The following is a 13402-nucleotide window of genomic DNA, read 5'->3' on the forward strand; positions in this document are numbered from 1 at the left end:
AGTCATTTCAACTTTGAGCAATAATACTTTGAATCAGTGACCATCATTATTATTTATAATTTTCATATATTTTAGTCAAATTTAATTCTTAGAAGGGTCAGCTACTTTCTCATGTCCCCTTGTTTGTATAAATGTCTACCTGTGTATCTTGATTACATGAGATGATTCCCCTGATCTTCCTTTCCCCCCCTCAACATTGCATTCCTCTTTCCCTCTCTTATTCTTTTCTTTCTTTTGAAACGTTACCTTCTGTCTTAGAATTAATATTGTATATTAATTCTAAGGTAGAAGAGCAATAAAGACTAGGTAACTGGGATTAAATGAGATGCTCAGGGTCACACGGCTCGGAAGTGTCTGTGACAAGACTTGATCCCAGTATACCCTATCTCTAGGTCTGGTTCTATCCATTGAGCCTCTTAGCTGCCTCTCCCCAATTCTTTTCTTATTATTAAGACTATTCCTAGGTCTTGTCTAACTTAATTACTTTTAATGGACTCTTAGGATTGCAAGTTTTGGAGGGAACATGTGTATCATCTCACATTTGAAAGGAAATAGTTTCTCTTTATTTAGTCTCTTAGCATTGTTTATTGATACTGATGTTTTTGTATTACTCTTACCTCCTGTGTTTGAACCACAAACCTTCACAGCTGTGGTGTTTTCAGCAGGAATATTTGGAAGTCCTCCATTTCATTAAATATCTCCTATAGTATTGAACTCAGCTTTGCAGAGGAAATTATTGTTGGCTCTAAATCCATACCCTTTGTCTTCTAGGAAATTATATTCCAAGTTCTTCACTCTCTTTAAAGTGATGGCTGCTAAATAATGTGTGATTCTGAACCAATAGATTTTTCTAGCTAGCTGATAGAGGTAATGCCAAGGAGTGGTCTCCTTTTATAGAGACCCAAAGCCAGGTCAGTAATTTACAGAACTCAAACCAGAGGGTCAATAATAGACTTCGCCCTGAATCAGACTACTTTAGGGGCAATGAAAGCTTTCATGTCCCCAGAAACCCTTCAGGATCTTAATGCTTCATACTCCAAGAAAGCAGCAACAGGAACACCCCAAAGTTTTTCTCTGAAAGTGTGGCAGAGTCCACCCCTAGTCCAAAGTCAGGAAGGAGGAGGGAAAAATAGGCAAACAAAAACTAACCCTTCCTTCTCTCCCCATCCCCACCCATGAGCTATTGTGGTGGCAGGGATTCTAAAGACACAAAAATTATGTCTTCGAAACATCTACGTCCAGAAATAATGCTTCAGTGAAAAACGCTGCTTAGACAGAAACTAAATTAGAATTCTTAGACGAGATGAAGCAAGAATTTTTTTTTAAGAGCTAAAGATATTGTTATAAATAGCATGAGAGAGTTTGAGGGAAAAATGGAAAAGAAATAGGAGCTCTCAAAGAAGAAACTGGAGAGGGACACAATAGGTACAAAATTTTTTCTAATTTTCAGGGAGTTTGTTGCTTCGGTAAAATTCTTGCCCTGGCGTGCAGCCTCTTTTGGGTGTTAGAGAGCTCCTGATCCAACCCACATTTAGTCTGGTGTACTTTCTATACCTGTTTGTAGGCTTTTGTAGATGAAAGGTCAATGCATTGCTGCCTATCACTCTGTCCTTTTTGTTCCCTCTATATCAGGGGTCGGCAACGTATGGCTCTCAAACCATATCGGGCTCTTTTGAGGGCCAGATACGGCTCTTTCTGCAGGAGCCATAAAGTCAATTTTTTTTCAGGCGCTGTTACAGGAGCGCGCACTATGAGCACTGTACAGCTCTCACGAAATTACATTTTAAAAAATGTGGCATTTATGACTCTCACGGCCAAAAAGTCTGCTGACCCCTGCTCTATGTTATTTTCTAAAGTCAAAAAGGATTCAAATAAAACTAGATAACTGAGAAATAAAAATGTAACCTTTGCCATATATATATATGCATGCTACATAGCTAGCATTCAAACTAAGATATAGCTTAGGGAAAACTGGAAAAAAGCTTCTTAAAACCTCCAACTGAGATACTTGGATTATAGAAGATCATCAATTTTTTAAACACAGATGGAAAACCAGACTCTTGGTAGAAGCCCTTGAAGAGTTAAATAATGAATTGAATATAATATTTTAAAAGCCTAGAAGTGGCAATCAGGATTTTTTTTCCAACTTGTTTTTGGTCTCAAGATGTTTTATATTTATTATGAAGACAATAAATAAGTTTTGCAGTGGGAGATGTAAGAGAGAGTAGGAAACTACAAGGGCAATAAAATAGTCTACTTTTTTATTACCATGAGGAGGACACCAGCCTTTCTAATTTTATAGTGTTTGTATAACTGATTTATTATAATTCTAAAAAGGTCTACACCTCTATGAAATCACAAGGAATAAGTGGATACAAGGATTAAAAACAATGAACATTAGAATAAAGTTGATATCAACATATACTGGAAAGTAACTCACTAGAGAAGAAACTGAAAAAGTAAGGATGCAGAGGTGGAAAGGACCTTAGAAGCTATCTAGTACCAATTCCCTCATTTTACATTTAAGGAAACTGAAGGCCAAGGCAGTTAGATGACTTGTTTAGTATCACAGAGTTATGAAATAAGATCAAAAGGGAAACTTGAACCTATGTCTTCTTACTCAAGGGGTAGTGCTCCTTTGAGTGCACTAAGATTCCTACCCTATAGAATTGCATCCTCTTCTTACTATACCAAGGTAATCAGTTTGTAGAATGTGGGGTCAATATGAAGAGAACTATTGGAAACTAGAATAAAACTGAGGTAGATTTCTAGTTCTATGAATCAAACACAGAAGGATCAATTAATAAGTTTTCAGGACCTAAATATGGTTGGTAAAAGTGTATAAAATGACAGAGCTTCAACATAAAAATACAAGGCCTCTCAAATGTAATTAGAACTATCTTTCAGGCACTGAGGTATTATGAGTCATTTGTGTTAGGAGAATGATTCTTAATTGGAAGTTTTAAAAAAAAGAGTGAAAGGAGCAAGGCATTGATGGTAAATGGCTTTTCCAAAAAAAATTGGCTCAGAAAAGGAAGAGAGATGAAGGAGGATAGTGGGGAAGAAAGAATTAGATGAGGGTTTTTTTGTTTTTTTTTTAAAGATGCAGGAGACCTGGGCATGTGTGTAGGCATGAGGGAAGAAATCAACTGGGAGAAAATGAAGATTAGATTGAGGGGGATGATAGACAGGATAATTTGGCAAAGAAGATAGGAGAAGGGATTGGGATCAAGGTTGCCTATTTAGAGATTGGTCTTGGTGAGAAGAACCATCTTTTTTGTCAGAGGCTGGATTAAATGAGGAAATTTTGGGAGAGATGTCAGGATTCAAATCCAAGTCTTCTGACTCAAATTCCAATGCCTCTTCTCTTATATAATGAGTCTTCCCAAAATAATAGCTAACATTTATAGAAGTACTTTCCTTAGAGTAACCCCATGAATGAGTAATGAAAATATTATTATGCAAATTATACCGAAGAAGAAATTGAGGGTTTGAGATATTAAATGATAGTCACATGGCTACTGTAATAGCCAGAATTTCAAATCAGGTATTTCTGAATATAAGCCCTACACATGTTCTATCGAATTATGTTCCTTTCAACATTATTGAAAAATATATGAATCTATTAATTAGAATGTCTTTCATTTCTCTGAGCTTGATATGATGTAAATCTACCTTAAGATGAGATTGGGGGAGGAAGATTATCAGAGTAGCTATTAGAATTCCTAAAAGCTTCAAAATCATAATGGAATAATTTTTATATGGAGCAAAAAATTCAAAGCTCAAATATAACTAAATATGCTTCTGTTAACAAACATCCCACACAGCAGCACAAAAGAGACTCCTAAATCTTCCACTGATCAAAAGAAGTAAGACTACACACTGGATAATTTGTTCCAATTTCAATGACGACACTAGGCTAGTTTACTGCTTTTAATAACCAATGCATTTCAGTCACCTCTCACTTTCTCCCACATAAGATCCAATCAGCCTCTCAATGACCTATTTCATGAGTCATAACTCTTATGAATCAGAAAAACGTCTTCAGTCAGTATTTCCCAGACTGCTGTGGGTTCATTCCAAGAACCAATTTCATCTTCATTGGTTTCCTACAGGAAACCAGACCAACTTCCTATTATTTTATTTTCCTTACTTTCAGCATAGCCCACATAAAATTAACTGGAAGTGAGAGTGATAGAAGACTTTATTCTGCATAAAGAGAAGCCAAAATAAACAACATTCAATAAGAGTCTAGACGTCATTGATTCAAATGGACCAAACTTCAAAATGTGCTAAGATTAGAATTTTGTTTTCCAAGCATTCTGAAAAAAGAATGATTTGTTTGGATCAACCTTATTGCAAACATTATATTCTGATGCTAGATGGGCTTTCTGTTTAGTTTTTTAAACTTTATATCTACCAGTACAACTATTCCTATTAAGAGGCTTTCTATACACGCCCTCTAACATACTTGAGGAGAAATAAGTAAATTAATAGAAAAAGAAGAGAGAACCGAGCATACTGAAAGACAAAGTAATTTTAAGACCATTTTAAAAGCCCCTGGAAGAACAGAATATCATTTTTATCTCCACCACTTAAAAAAGATACTTGATAAATTCTTGTTGATTATTAACAAGCATTAACAGACAGCTTCCTGTCTCCACTAACACTCCACGTAGTGCAACATATAGTGTTCAATTTAGAGGCAAGACCTGGGTTTAGATGTAATCTCCAACATTTATTGACTGATAGCTAGCAAAACATCTTAATTCTCTGATACCTGACATACCTACCTCACATAATTATTATGAAGCTCAAATTGTGTGATGTTATATAGAAATGTTAGCTATTATTATTATAGCACCTCTCCAAATTTCAGAGAAGGTTAACATTGGTGAAGAGAATTTCCTCATTTGGAATTCACAATACTAACAAAATCACAGCTCTAATTCCATTATTTGTAAACCTTAAAGAATTTGAATAAAGTCATGTTATTGTTATTTCTTGTCCCATTTCCCAGTAGCCAAAGTTCCCCTATTTTGTACTGTAGATATAGGGGATTATCAAATACAAGCAAAAGATCCCTGACAAGATTTGAAAATAACTATCCTTCCAAAGGTAGAGAAAAATAGTAATGAAGTTGACCTTGTAATTACCAATCTATTAGTGTTTCCTACATGAGACAACTTTTCTGAGCTAGCTAGGTCCCACACAATCTTGACAAAACAGCATAACATGATGTTCTCCAAAGGCAAGATGTCTAATATGGAAAACTTCTTTATCTTCATTCCTGTCATCTGTAGTCTTTAAAATATACCTGTGCTTATTAAAGGATGATTTGTTACTTGATTCCAATTTCAAACTTAATTTTATATACAACCTCCTGAAAGTTCCCACCCATTGATCCAAGGTATAACCCCTCTAGGGCCAAAGAGAACAAGTCTAATTCCTCTTTTACATGACAACCCTTCAAATATTTGAAGATAGCTGACATGTTCCTCCAAAAGCCTGAGGCTAAATAACCGTAACTATTTAAAACAATCCTTATGTGACATTATTCTGAGACTCTTAACCATGGCCTTCCCTTGACCATGCTCCTAAATGTCCATTTCGTCAAATGTGGTTCACAGATCTGAATATTCAAGAGGTAGCCTGACTGTAAAAAAGTAAAATGAGTTTAGCAGGCTCCCCAGAGCTACTATTTACTAACTGTATACCCTTGGATAAATCACTTGGCCTCTCTATTTCTCTGCTTTATATATAAAAAATTAAGATGATACTATTTAATTTATCACATTGTAAGTATAAAGAAACACATAAATGTGAACCATGATTATTATATTGAGCTACATTAATAATAATAGTATCTAATTAGCCAGTGAGTTTTTCTTGGCTACAGATGGCAGAACTAGAAACAGTGGGTGGAAGTTGCCAAAGAGAGATTTTCAGAGCTTAGAACAATGCCTGGCACATAGTAGGCACTTAATAAATGTTCATCAATTGATTGATTTTAGCCTTATGGAAGAAAAAATTTCCTAGCAATTAGTGCCATTAAAGAATAGAATGGGCTGCCAGGGGAAGTCATGGGTTCTTCACTAAAAGATCTTGAGTAAAGATATAGATTTTTTATATTAGAGAAAAGTAAAAAAGAACAAAAAAACTCACATAATCAACTTTTGATAATCTTTTAGAGTATCAGAATTATAATTTGTCAGCAAAAAAATGATGGTCAATGTTTTAATAATTATAGATTTTCTATAATGTCATAGAAATGTGATCCTAGATTATTGAAATCTATGTCCGTAGAACTAATGCAAGCTCTGGCAGAACCTACCAATCTATAACAACTTTTGAGAATACGAAGGATTGCTTATCTTTCATCAAAGAACCAGTTGAGTTTATTTCAGAGAAATTAGTTCACCTTTTCTAGTTTCAACAAATATCCAACAATTACCAAGTCATGTAAGGGTTGATGTTTGTGTTAGTGAAAGAAGCATCCACACCAACCAAAAAAAATCTCAAGTCCTTTAAGTTCTGATAAGCAGTACAATTCAATAACTTAATCTTATCAGTTGTAGACTTTAACAGAATAAGTTATAAGAGCCTTGGTTGCCAAGGTATCTTGTTTAGTTTTAATACACTGAGCAATTTCTAAGGTCTAGCAGATAACTTATGAAATCAAAATCCTTGTTACTTCCCCCCTACTCCAGGAAAAATATGAGCCAGAAACACAATCATTTGAAGGAACACATGCAGTTCTATAAAAACAGGTACTTGGTAAGAAAGGTTATGCTATATATTTTGAATATAGTGAGAAATAAAGAGTAATCCAGGAAAGAAAGTGCCTGACTAAGGAAATTAGTCAACTCTTTTCAGTCATACATATATATGTATATATATGATATTTTAATTAGTTGTTTATAAATAAATGTTTATTATTAATTTATTATGTTTTGTTTATTTTAATGTATTTTGTTAATTTGTAAATATAAATTAATAGTTAATATATATTATAATACTACAATATAATAAAAATATAACATATATATCTATAATTTGCAATATGGTGAATATCCAAATATAAGTAACTAAAAATGTAAGGCCAGAAAATCCTATTCAATAATGACCCATGTTTCTTAATTATTAACCATTTTAATAAACATCTTTAGCACTACTCTCCACTTACACACAAAAATTGAAACAAGTATATTTTTCACTTACAAACTAAATGTTTCTTCAATTATGTTTGAAGATGATACTCTATAAATAAATTGCTACTGTGATATTGGAAATTTGGGGGTCCTTGAACTAATTTTGAAGTCCCTGATCTAAACTTCCTGTGGACATTTAGGCTCTTTCAAACTACATTTCCCATGATCCAACTGGCTGGTGATGTAAGACAGTTACTTAATAATGTAAACAGAAGAATAAATAGTGAGTGCCTGGGTTGGTACTTCCTCTTTTCTGCCTTGGGAGCAGGAGCCAGGATGGGAGGAAGAGGCAACAGGGTGGGACTTTCAAACTGACTCTTAACAGGCACATGGCTTTATTTTTCTAATGGATACCAATAAATCCTTTAAAACCATAATATTTTTAAATCAATCCTTTTATATTCATTTTATTTCTTACACTATTTGAGCACAATATTTTTAACTGTACATAAATGATGCTCACAACTTGGTACTCCATTAATATGAGAGTAACAATCAAAAGATGAGATTATAGTGAGATACTACAAAAAATATATACTTCAAAAAACAAGTAAAATCTGAAGGAAGCCAAGATGTTTTGTTTGTAAATATTCATTGTGACAAGTCTGAAACAGCAGTCATTATTTTTTCTAATATAGATAACTTTTAAGCTAACAAATGATTAAAAAGTATTATTTGCTGTCATAAAAAAGAATAAAATGTTAGAGTTTCCTTCCTGGGATAAAATAAGAGCTATAAAAATGATCTTCAATGATAACATCTGGATAATATTTTGAAAATTTGAAGAAATTGGGTTTTCTAATAAGAATTTTAAAAAAGAATATTTACCTTGAACAATGAAGAAAATAATAAAAAGAACATATAAATTACTGTGTATCATAATCAAAATCCAGACAATAAACACTTGAAAAATCTATAAATTTCCAAAAAACAAAAATTTTTCAAGTCCAATAAAATATATAGACATCTCATATGACAAAGTTCAATATGAAAGAAGTGTTTCTCATAATAGATATTTGGGAAGAAAGAGATTTAAAAAGACCAATCTGTCTGTTCAGTCAAATGCTTCCAAAGTAGCATTTTCATTCTCAATAAGGATAATGAGAACAATCTAAGGTTTTAGACTTTAAAATTTTAGACTTTTAAAAAATAGTATTGTTTATTGACAACAGACCTCCTCCATACAATTGCACATACCTTGCCATCATGACCAGCTTTTAGCTTCTCATGGAGATCAAAGAGCTATATTTGCAGGAATGCTGAAGAGTCAAAATAGAGGAACAAAACACTATAAATGCATTTTTTTCCTAGATATTTTCCTTGTAGGAACAGGAAGGATGAATGTTTTCACTACTGAGGGTATCCCACTATGGAAACTGTGTAAAAGTGAGGCACCAGGGATGTTATTTATTATTAAAATATAACCTAAATGGTTTGTGGGTCCACACTGGGTTGAAGGAGAGACAGGACCAACCAGGATAGGGAGATCAAGGTTCACTGTTTTAACTGACACAGGAATGACAGTTGGCCCAACGGTCACCCAGCTCACCCTAGGCCAGGGTCTATGGAACCAGCAGGCAAAGGTAAAAGTTTATACAGTTTTAATTGAGGGTAACTAAATAAAGGATGGGATAGGGGATTCTACACTTGAAAACCTAAGGGCAAACAGGGGGCAGGGAAGGACTTAACTACTCTATCCTATTGACCTAAGCCAGGCAGGGCCCAAGGGAGCAGTACTGGAGTTACAGGAAAGGCTCCTTCAAACCTGGTTCCAGCCAGACTTGGTCAGCACAGCTAAAGGGCAATTGGGATCTCACAGTAATCCAAGGATGGTCACAGGATGCCAAGAGCCAACTCCACCAGGACAGATGATCCAAGGTATCCAGGTAGGGAGAGTGAGTTTGCAATGCTGTCCACCAGATCACAAACCACTTCCCCACTTGGTGCTGCTCTGCAGGTCTTGTCCACTTGCTGGAAGCCTTCACCTCTCAGGATCCCAGGGAATCTGGATGCAGTTTTTCCCTAACTCTGAGATCTCCCAGGGTTAGCAACAGTTATGACCAACCACTAATGGAGTCTCTCTCAGAGCACAAGCCCACTTCCTGCTCCTTCATTCCATCTTGGAATCCTCCAGCCCTTCCTGCTAGGTCCATATAAACTATATGTAACTAATACAAAATAATCTTTCTCACAACAACTCCCTCCACTGATGATGATTGTCAAACCATATATAATTTAAAGTAATCTAGAGATACACAGGATTCTGAGAAGTTATACTCAGAGTCACACATAGTACTAGTAAGTCTCCGAAGCAGAACCTGAATGCAGGTTTTTCTCGACTCTGAGTTAAGGAGCCTATATCCTATTTATATTGCTTCTCAAACTATTAGACCTTCAGAAGTAGGGTACAAAAATATTGGGAGGACTAGGGAATAAATTCAGAAAGGGGCAATGTTACAGGAATAGAGTCTTCTTCACCTTTTACTGCCTTCAGTAATTCTCAGGAAACATAATAATTCAGTACAGGAAAAAAAAAAAGTAGATGCTAATAAGGTATCACATATGTAAGCTTCAACGTAGTTCACAGCTCAGATTTTAGTTTGAATGAGAAAAAGACCTGGTACAGATCAAGGGAAAAATAATTCTCTCATAGACTGTAGTAAGTAGCAAAATGTCCTTATCAATTTGTATTTACTTACATGCTAATATTTTAAAATCAAAGTGAATCAGTGTTTTATGAAATTATTTTAGACCAGAGATTATTCAGAAGAATCAGTTCACCACTGTCTTTCTCATGGTGTGCCATATGTATTCATGTGATAGTACTTTTTTTCCCTTTAGATCCAGAAATATAAGTGAAAGATAAATTACAATCTGCCTAGGGAAGATGATATTGTAGACCAGCAAATAATATTGACAAGTTTGCATAGTAATTGTGACTTTCCCTACTAAGATAGATTTCATTTTATTCATGTGATACATGTGCATTAGAAGAGCACCATCAACTATCTTCAACAACACCCAGGAACGGAATTTAATCCCTCCCTTTTTTTCACTCAGTTCAGCAGAAAGCAATGTGCTACTAAGACAACAATTGGAACTGAGAAAATTCCTAAAGATGTATGGATAATATTCTCAGGATTTTTAGGATTAAGTTCCTTAAAGGTAAGTGGATGAGATATAACAAAATTATTGGGAAATTTGCAAAAAAGGGAAGGAATTCCAACAACAATTTGATCAAGTTAAGGGACAGGAAAATATAGACATTTTCAACCCAGTAAATGTCACTAAGCACAATGGAACAGAATTCAGCTTTTAAAAAAGCTTGTGGTTTTTCTCAGGCAATATTATTCTCTAAACTAGTATCTCAAATGCTTATTAATAAAAAGAAATGTTAAAATAGTACATGGACTGAGACATAATTTTCTAGGATGTTGCCAAAGCAATTTATCTTCGATTAGATTTGAAATGGCAGAAAATAACGAAAGATCAAAGCTTAGACCTTGCTGTACCAACCTAATAAGATATAATGTTATTTTAGAATAGATACTAACATTTTCTTATATTGTCAAATAAGAAATCCTATGTTGTTTAATAAGGAAACTATTTTAAATAGTGAATCCACATTAGCATCCCAATTTTTTAATGTTCAAAATTCCTTCAGTAATTATAGGGAACAACTTGAGTGCTCAGTCTGGAAGTAGTTTTCATTCCAGAACCTGGAGTTGCCCTCTACACTTGATAAAACTCAATGTGGAAAACGGCTTACTTTGACATGGCTCTGGGCTCCTAGGTTGTAGATTTCTGTAGGTTTCACTTCATTAATTATCTTCACTAGGCAGGTACTGTCCGTGAGGTCTCCATAATGTAATTTCATATCTTTGGGATTCAAGAACACACCATTAGAAAAAAGCAGGTAACAGAAATAATTTTAAGAAAAATTAAAACAGATAAGCACATTATGAACGTTTGAACTTTCGTCTGAAATAAGGAAATTTATTTTCATAGGCTCATCAACAGTAAATTTTAATTGGCACTTTAAAATAATTTATACAGAAGATGTCAAAAGATTCCTTAAAATCATGATTCTATTATATCACATGTAACTAATTCAATAAACATTTATTAAATGCCTACTATATTCAAAGCACTGTAATTAAAATAAATATTTATTGAGCACCTATCATGCATAAGGCAATGAGTGAGATGATATATAATTCATAAATCATACTTTTTAATAAAAATTATAAGAAATATGATACATAAAAGTTAAATGTCATAAAATAACAAATTCTTATCAAATTTCAGTGCTTTTAAAAAAACATGGCAATAAAATTGGTTATAAAAATACTTTTAGATTTATTCAGACACTTTTATTTGGGGGGTCCTCAAAGTACTGTGTAGGCATTAATGTTATAATATTTTTCCTCGTTCCTCTCAAATTCAAAAACACTAGTTATGTTTCTGATCCAACTTCAAAGATGATAATCAAAGTAAGTATTCTGCTAAAGGCTCTTCAGTCAATTTCAGTTATGGTGATGTACTCTACGTACTTATGTATAATGACAAAGGCTTAACAGGTATGAGACAGAATGAAAGATGTACATGAATGAAATAAAAAATGAAATGCTATATAAAATCTGAAGGTGGGGCACCTGGGTAGCTCAGTGGAGTGAGAGTCAGGCCTAGAGACAGGAGGTCCTAGGTTCAAACCCGGCCTCAGCCACTTCCCAGCTGTGTGACCCTGGGCAAGTCACTTGACCCCCATTGCCCACCCTTACCACTCTTCCACCTATGAGACAATACACCGAAGTACAAGGGTTTAAAAAAAAAAAATCTGAAGGTCACTACAGACCAGAAATGCCAGAAATAATGAAAAATACAACATTTGAAATGCACTTTAAAGCAGGTAGGAATTTTTAAAAGTAGGGGGAAATGTCTATCTATGTCACACTTGAGCATAACTGGATATTCTATCTGCTATTGTTACCATATATTGAGATATCCAAAAAGCTTGGAATATATATGGAGCTCTTGACATGGAAATGTGATAACCTATGACTTATTGACTATGAATAATATGCATCTTACCTTAGGATACCTGCTTGTTAAATGTATTTTAAATAATATACTTGCTGATAACTATGCCTGCCTTAGTAAAATAATTTCAACTTTTTAAATAAACATAATAGTATAAGTTTAAAATGAAGGAATAAAAAAAGAAGGGAGGTAAGTGATAATCACATCTATCCTTCAATTTGACAGACCTGAAAAGTAGGTATTAAATTCAAAATTATTTTTATCATACTTTAGGTATCCTTGAAAAAACATTGAACATGAAAGGAAATAGCTTACTTCCTTCAATATGAGCTTGAGGGTTCTTATAGAGATGCTCAATTCGCCCTGTGTTGAAGGAACTTGATCGACGTACGATTCCATGGACCTATGTTATTGTTTTTAAGAATAAGAGAAGAAAAACAGCAAATTATAAAGGAAAAATATAACATAATGGTATAGCATACGACTCAATCACTTGTTAAATAGAATGAACTTTATAGTAAAGGTATCAAGGAGCACTTGGGTGGCAAAGTGGTTAGAGTATCAGAACTGGAGTCAGGAAGACCTGAGTTCAAAATTGACTTCAGGCTCTTACAAGCTATAAGACTCTTGGAAACTCATTTATCCCTGTTTGCCCCAGTTTCCTCATCTGTAAAATGAGCTAGAGAAGGAAATGGCAAACCATTCCATTATTTTTTGCCAATAAAACCCCAAAGGAGGTCTTGAAGAGTCAAACATGAATGAAAAGGATTCAACAACAACAAAGGCATCAAATGGCATATTTTTAATGCGGTAGGCAAAAAAAGATGACTTTTTTAAAAACAAATAATTGAAAAAAGTACCAATGGTTATTTTCTTTACTTTTTTTTTTTTTTTAATGTTTGGCTCTTCCCACAGGTCTCTCTTCCTAACTTTAAAAACATACACATACTAACCTCACAGGTAATTGGTTAATTATGTGGTTTCAAAATGAAAGTTAACTCTAGCTTCCAGAGGCTATGCTTTTTGAGAGAGAGAGAGAGAGAGAGAGAGAGAGAGAGAGAGAGAGAGAGAGAATTGCTTAACAGAAGGTCTATCTTAGTATTTGGAATCTGAAGACAGGTCAGACCATATACAGCAATATCAGTAAGGAA

At 34.1% G+C, this 13402-nt stretch overlaps 1 protein-coding gene across 1 annotated transcript in view; it reads right to left on the reverse strand.

Annotated features, from left to right (window-relative positions):
- The window catches only part of GMDS (GDP-mannose 4,6-dehydratase), an 847788-nt gene that overhangs the window by 658003 nt on the left and 176383 nt on the right, over positions 1-13402 (reverse strand). The window contains exons 3-4 of the mRNA XM_044668245.1: positions 12567-12654; positions 10981-11090 (exon numbers count right to left, since the gene is read on the reverse strand). Of these exons, the coding sequence (XP_044524180.1) occupies positions 10981-11090; positions 12567-12654 (198 nt within the window). The remainder of the gene's footprint in view (positions 1-10980; positions 11091-12566; positions 12655-13402) is intronic.

Source organism: Gracilinanus agilis, chromosome 1, assembly GCF_016433145.1.
Source record: "Gracilinanus agilis isolate LMUSP501 chromosome 1, AgileGrace, whole genome shotgun sequence".
Taxonomy (NCBI): Eukaryota; Metazoa; Chordata; class Mammalia; order Didelphimorphia; family Didelphidae; genus Gracilinanus; species Gracilinanus agilis.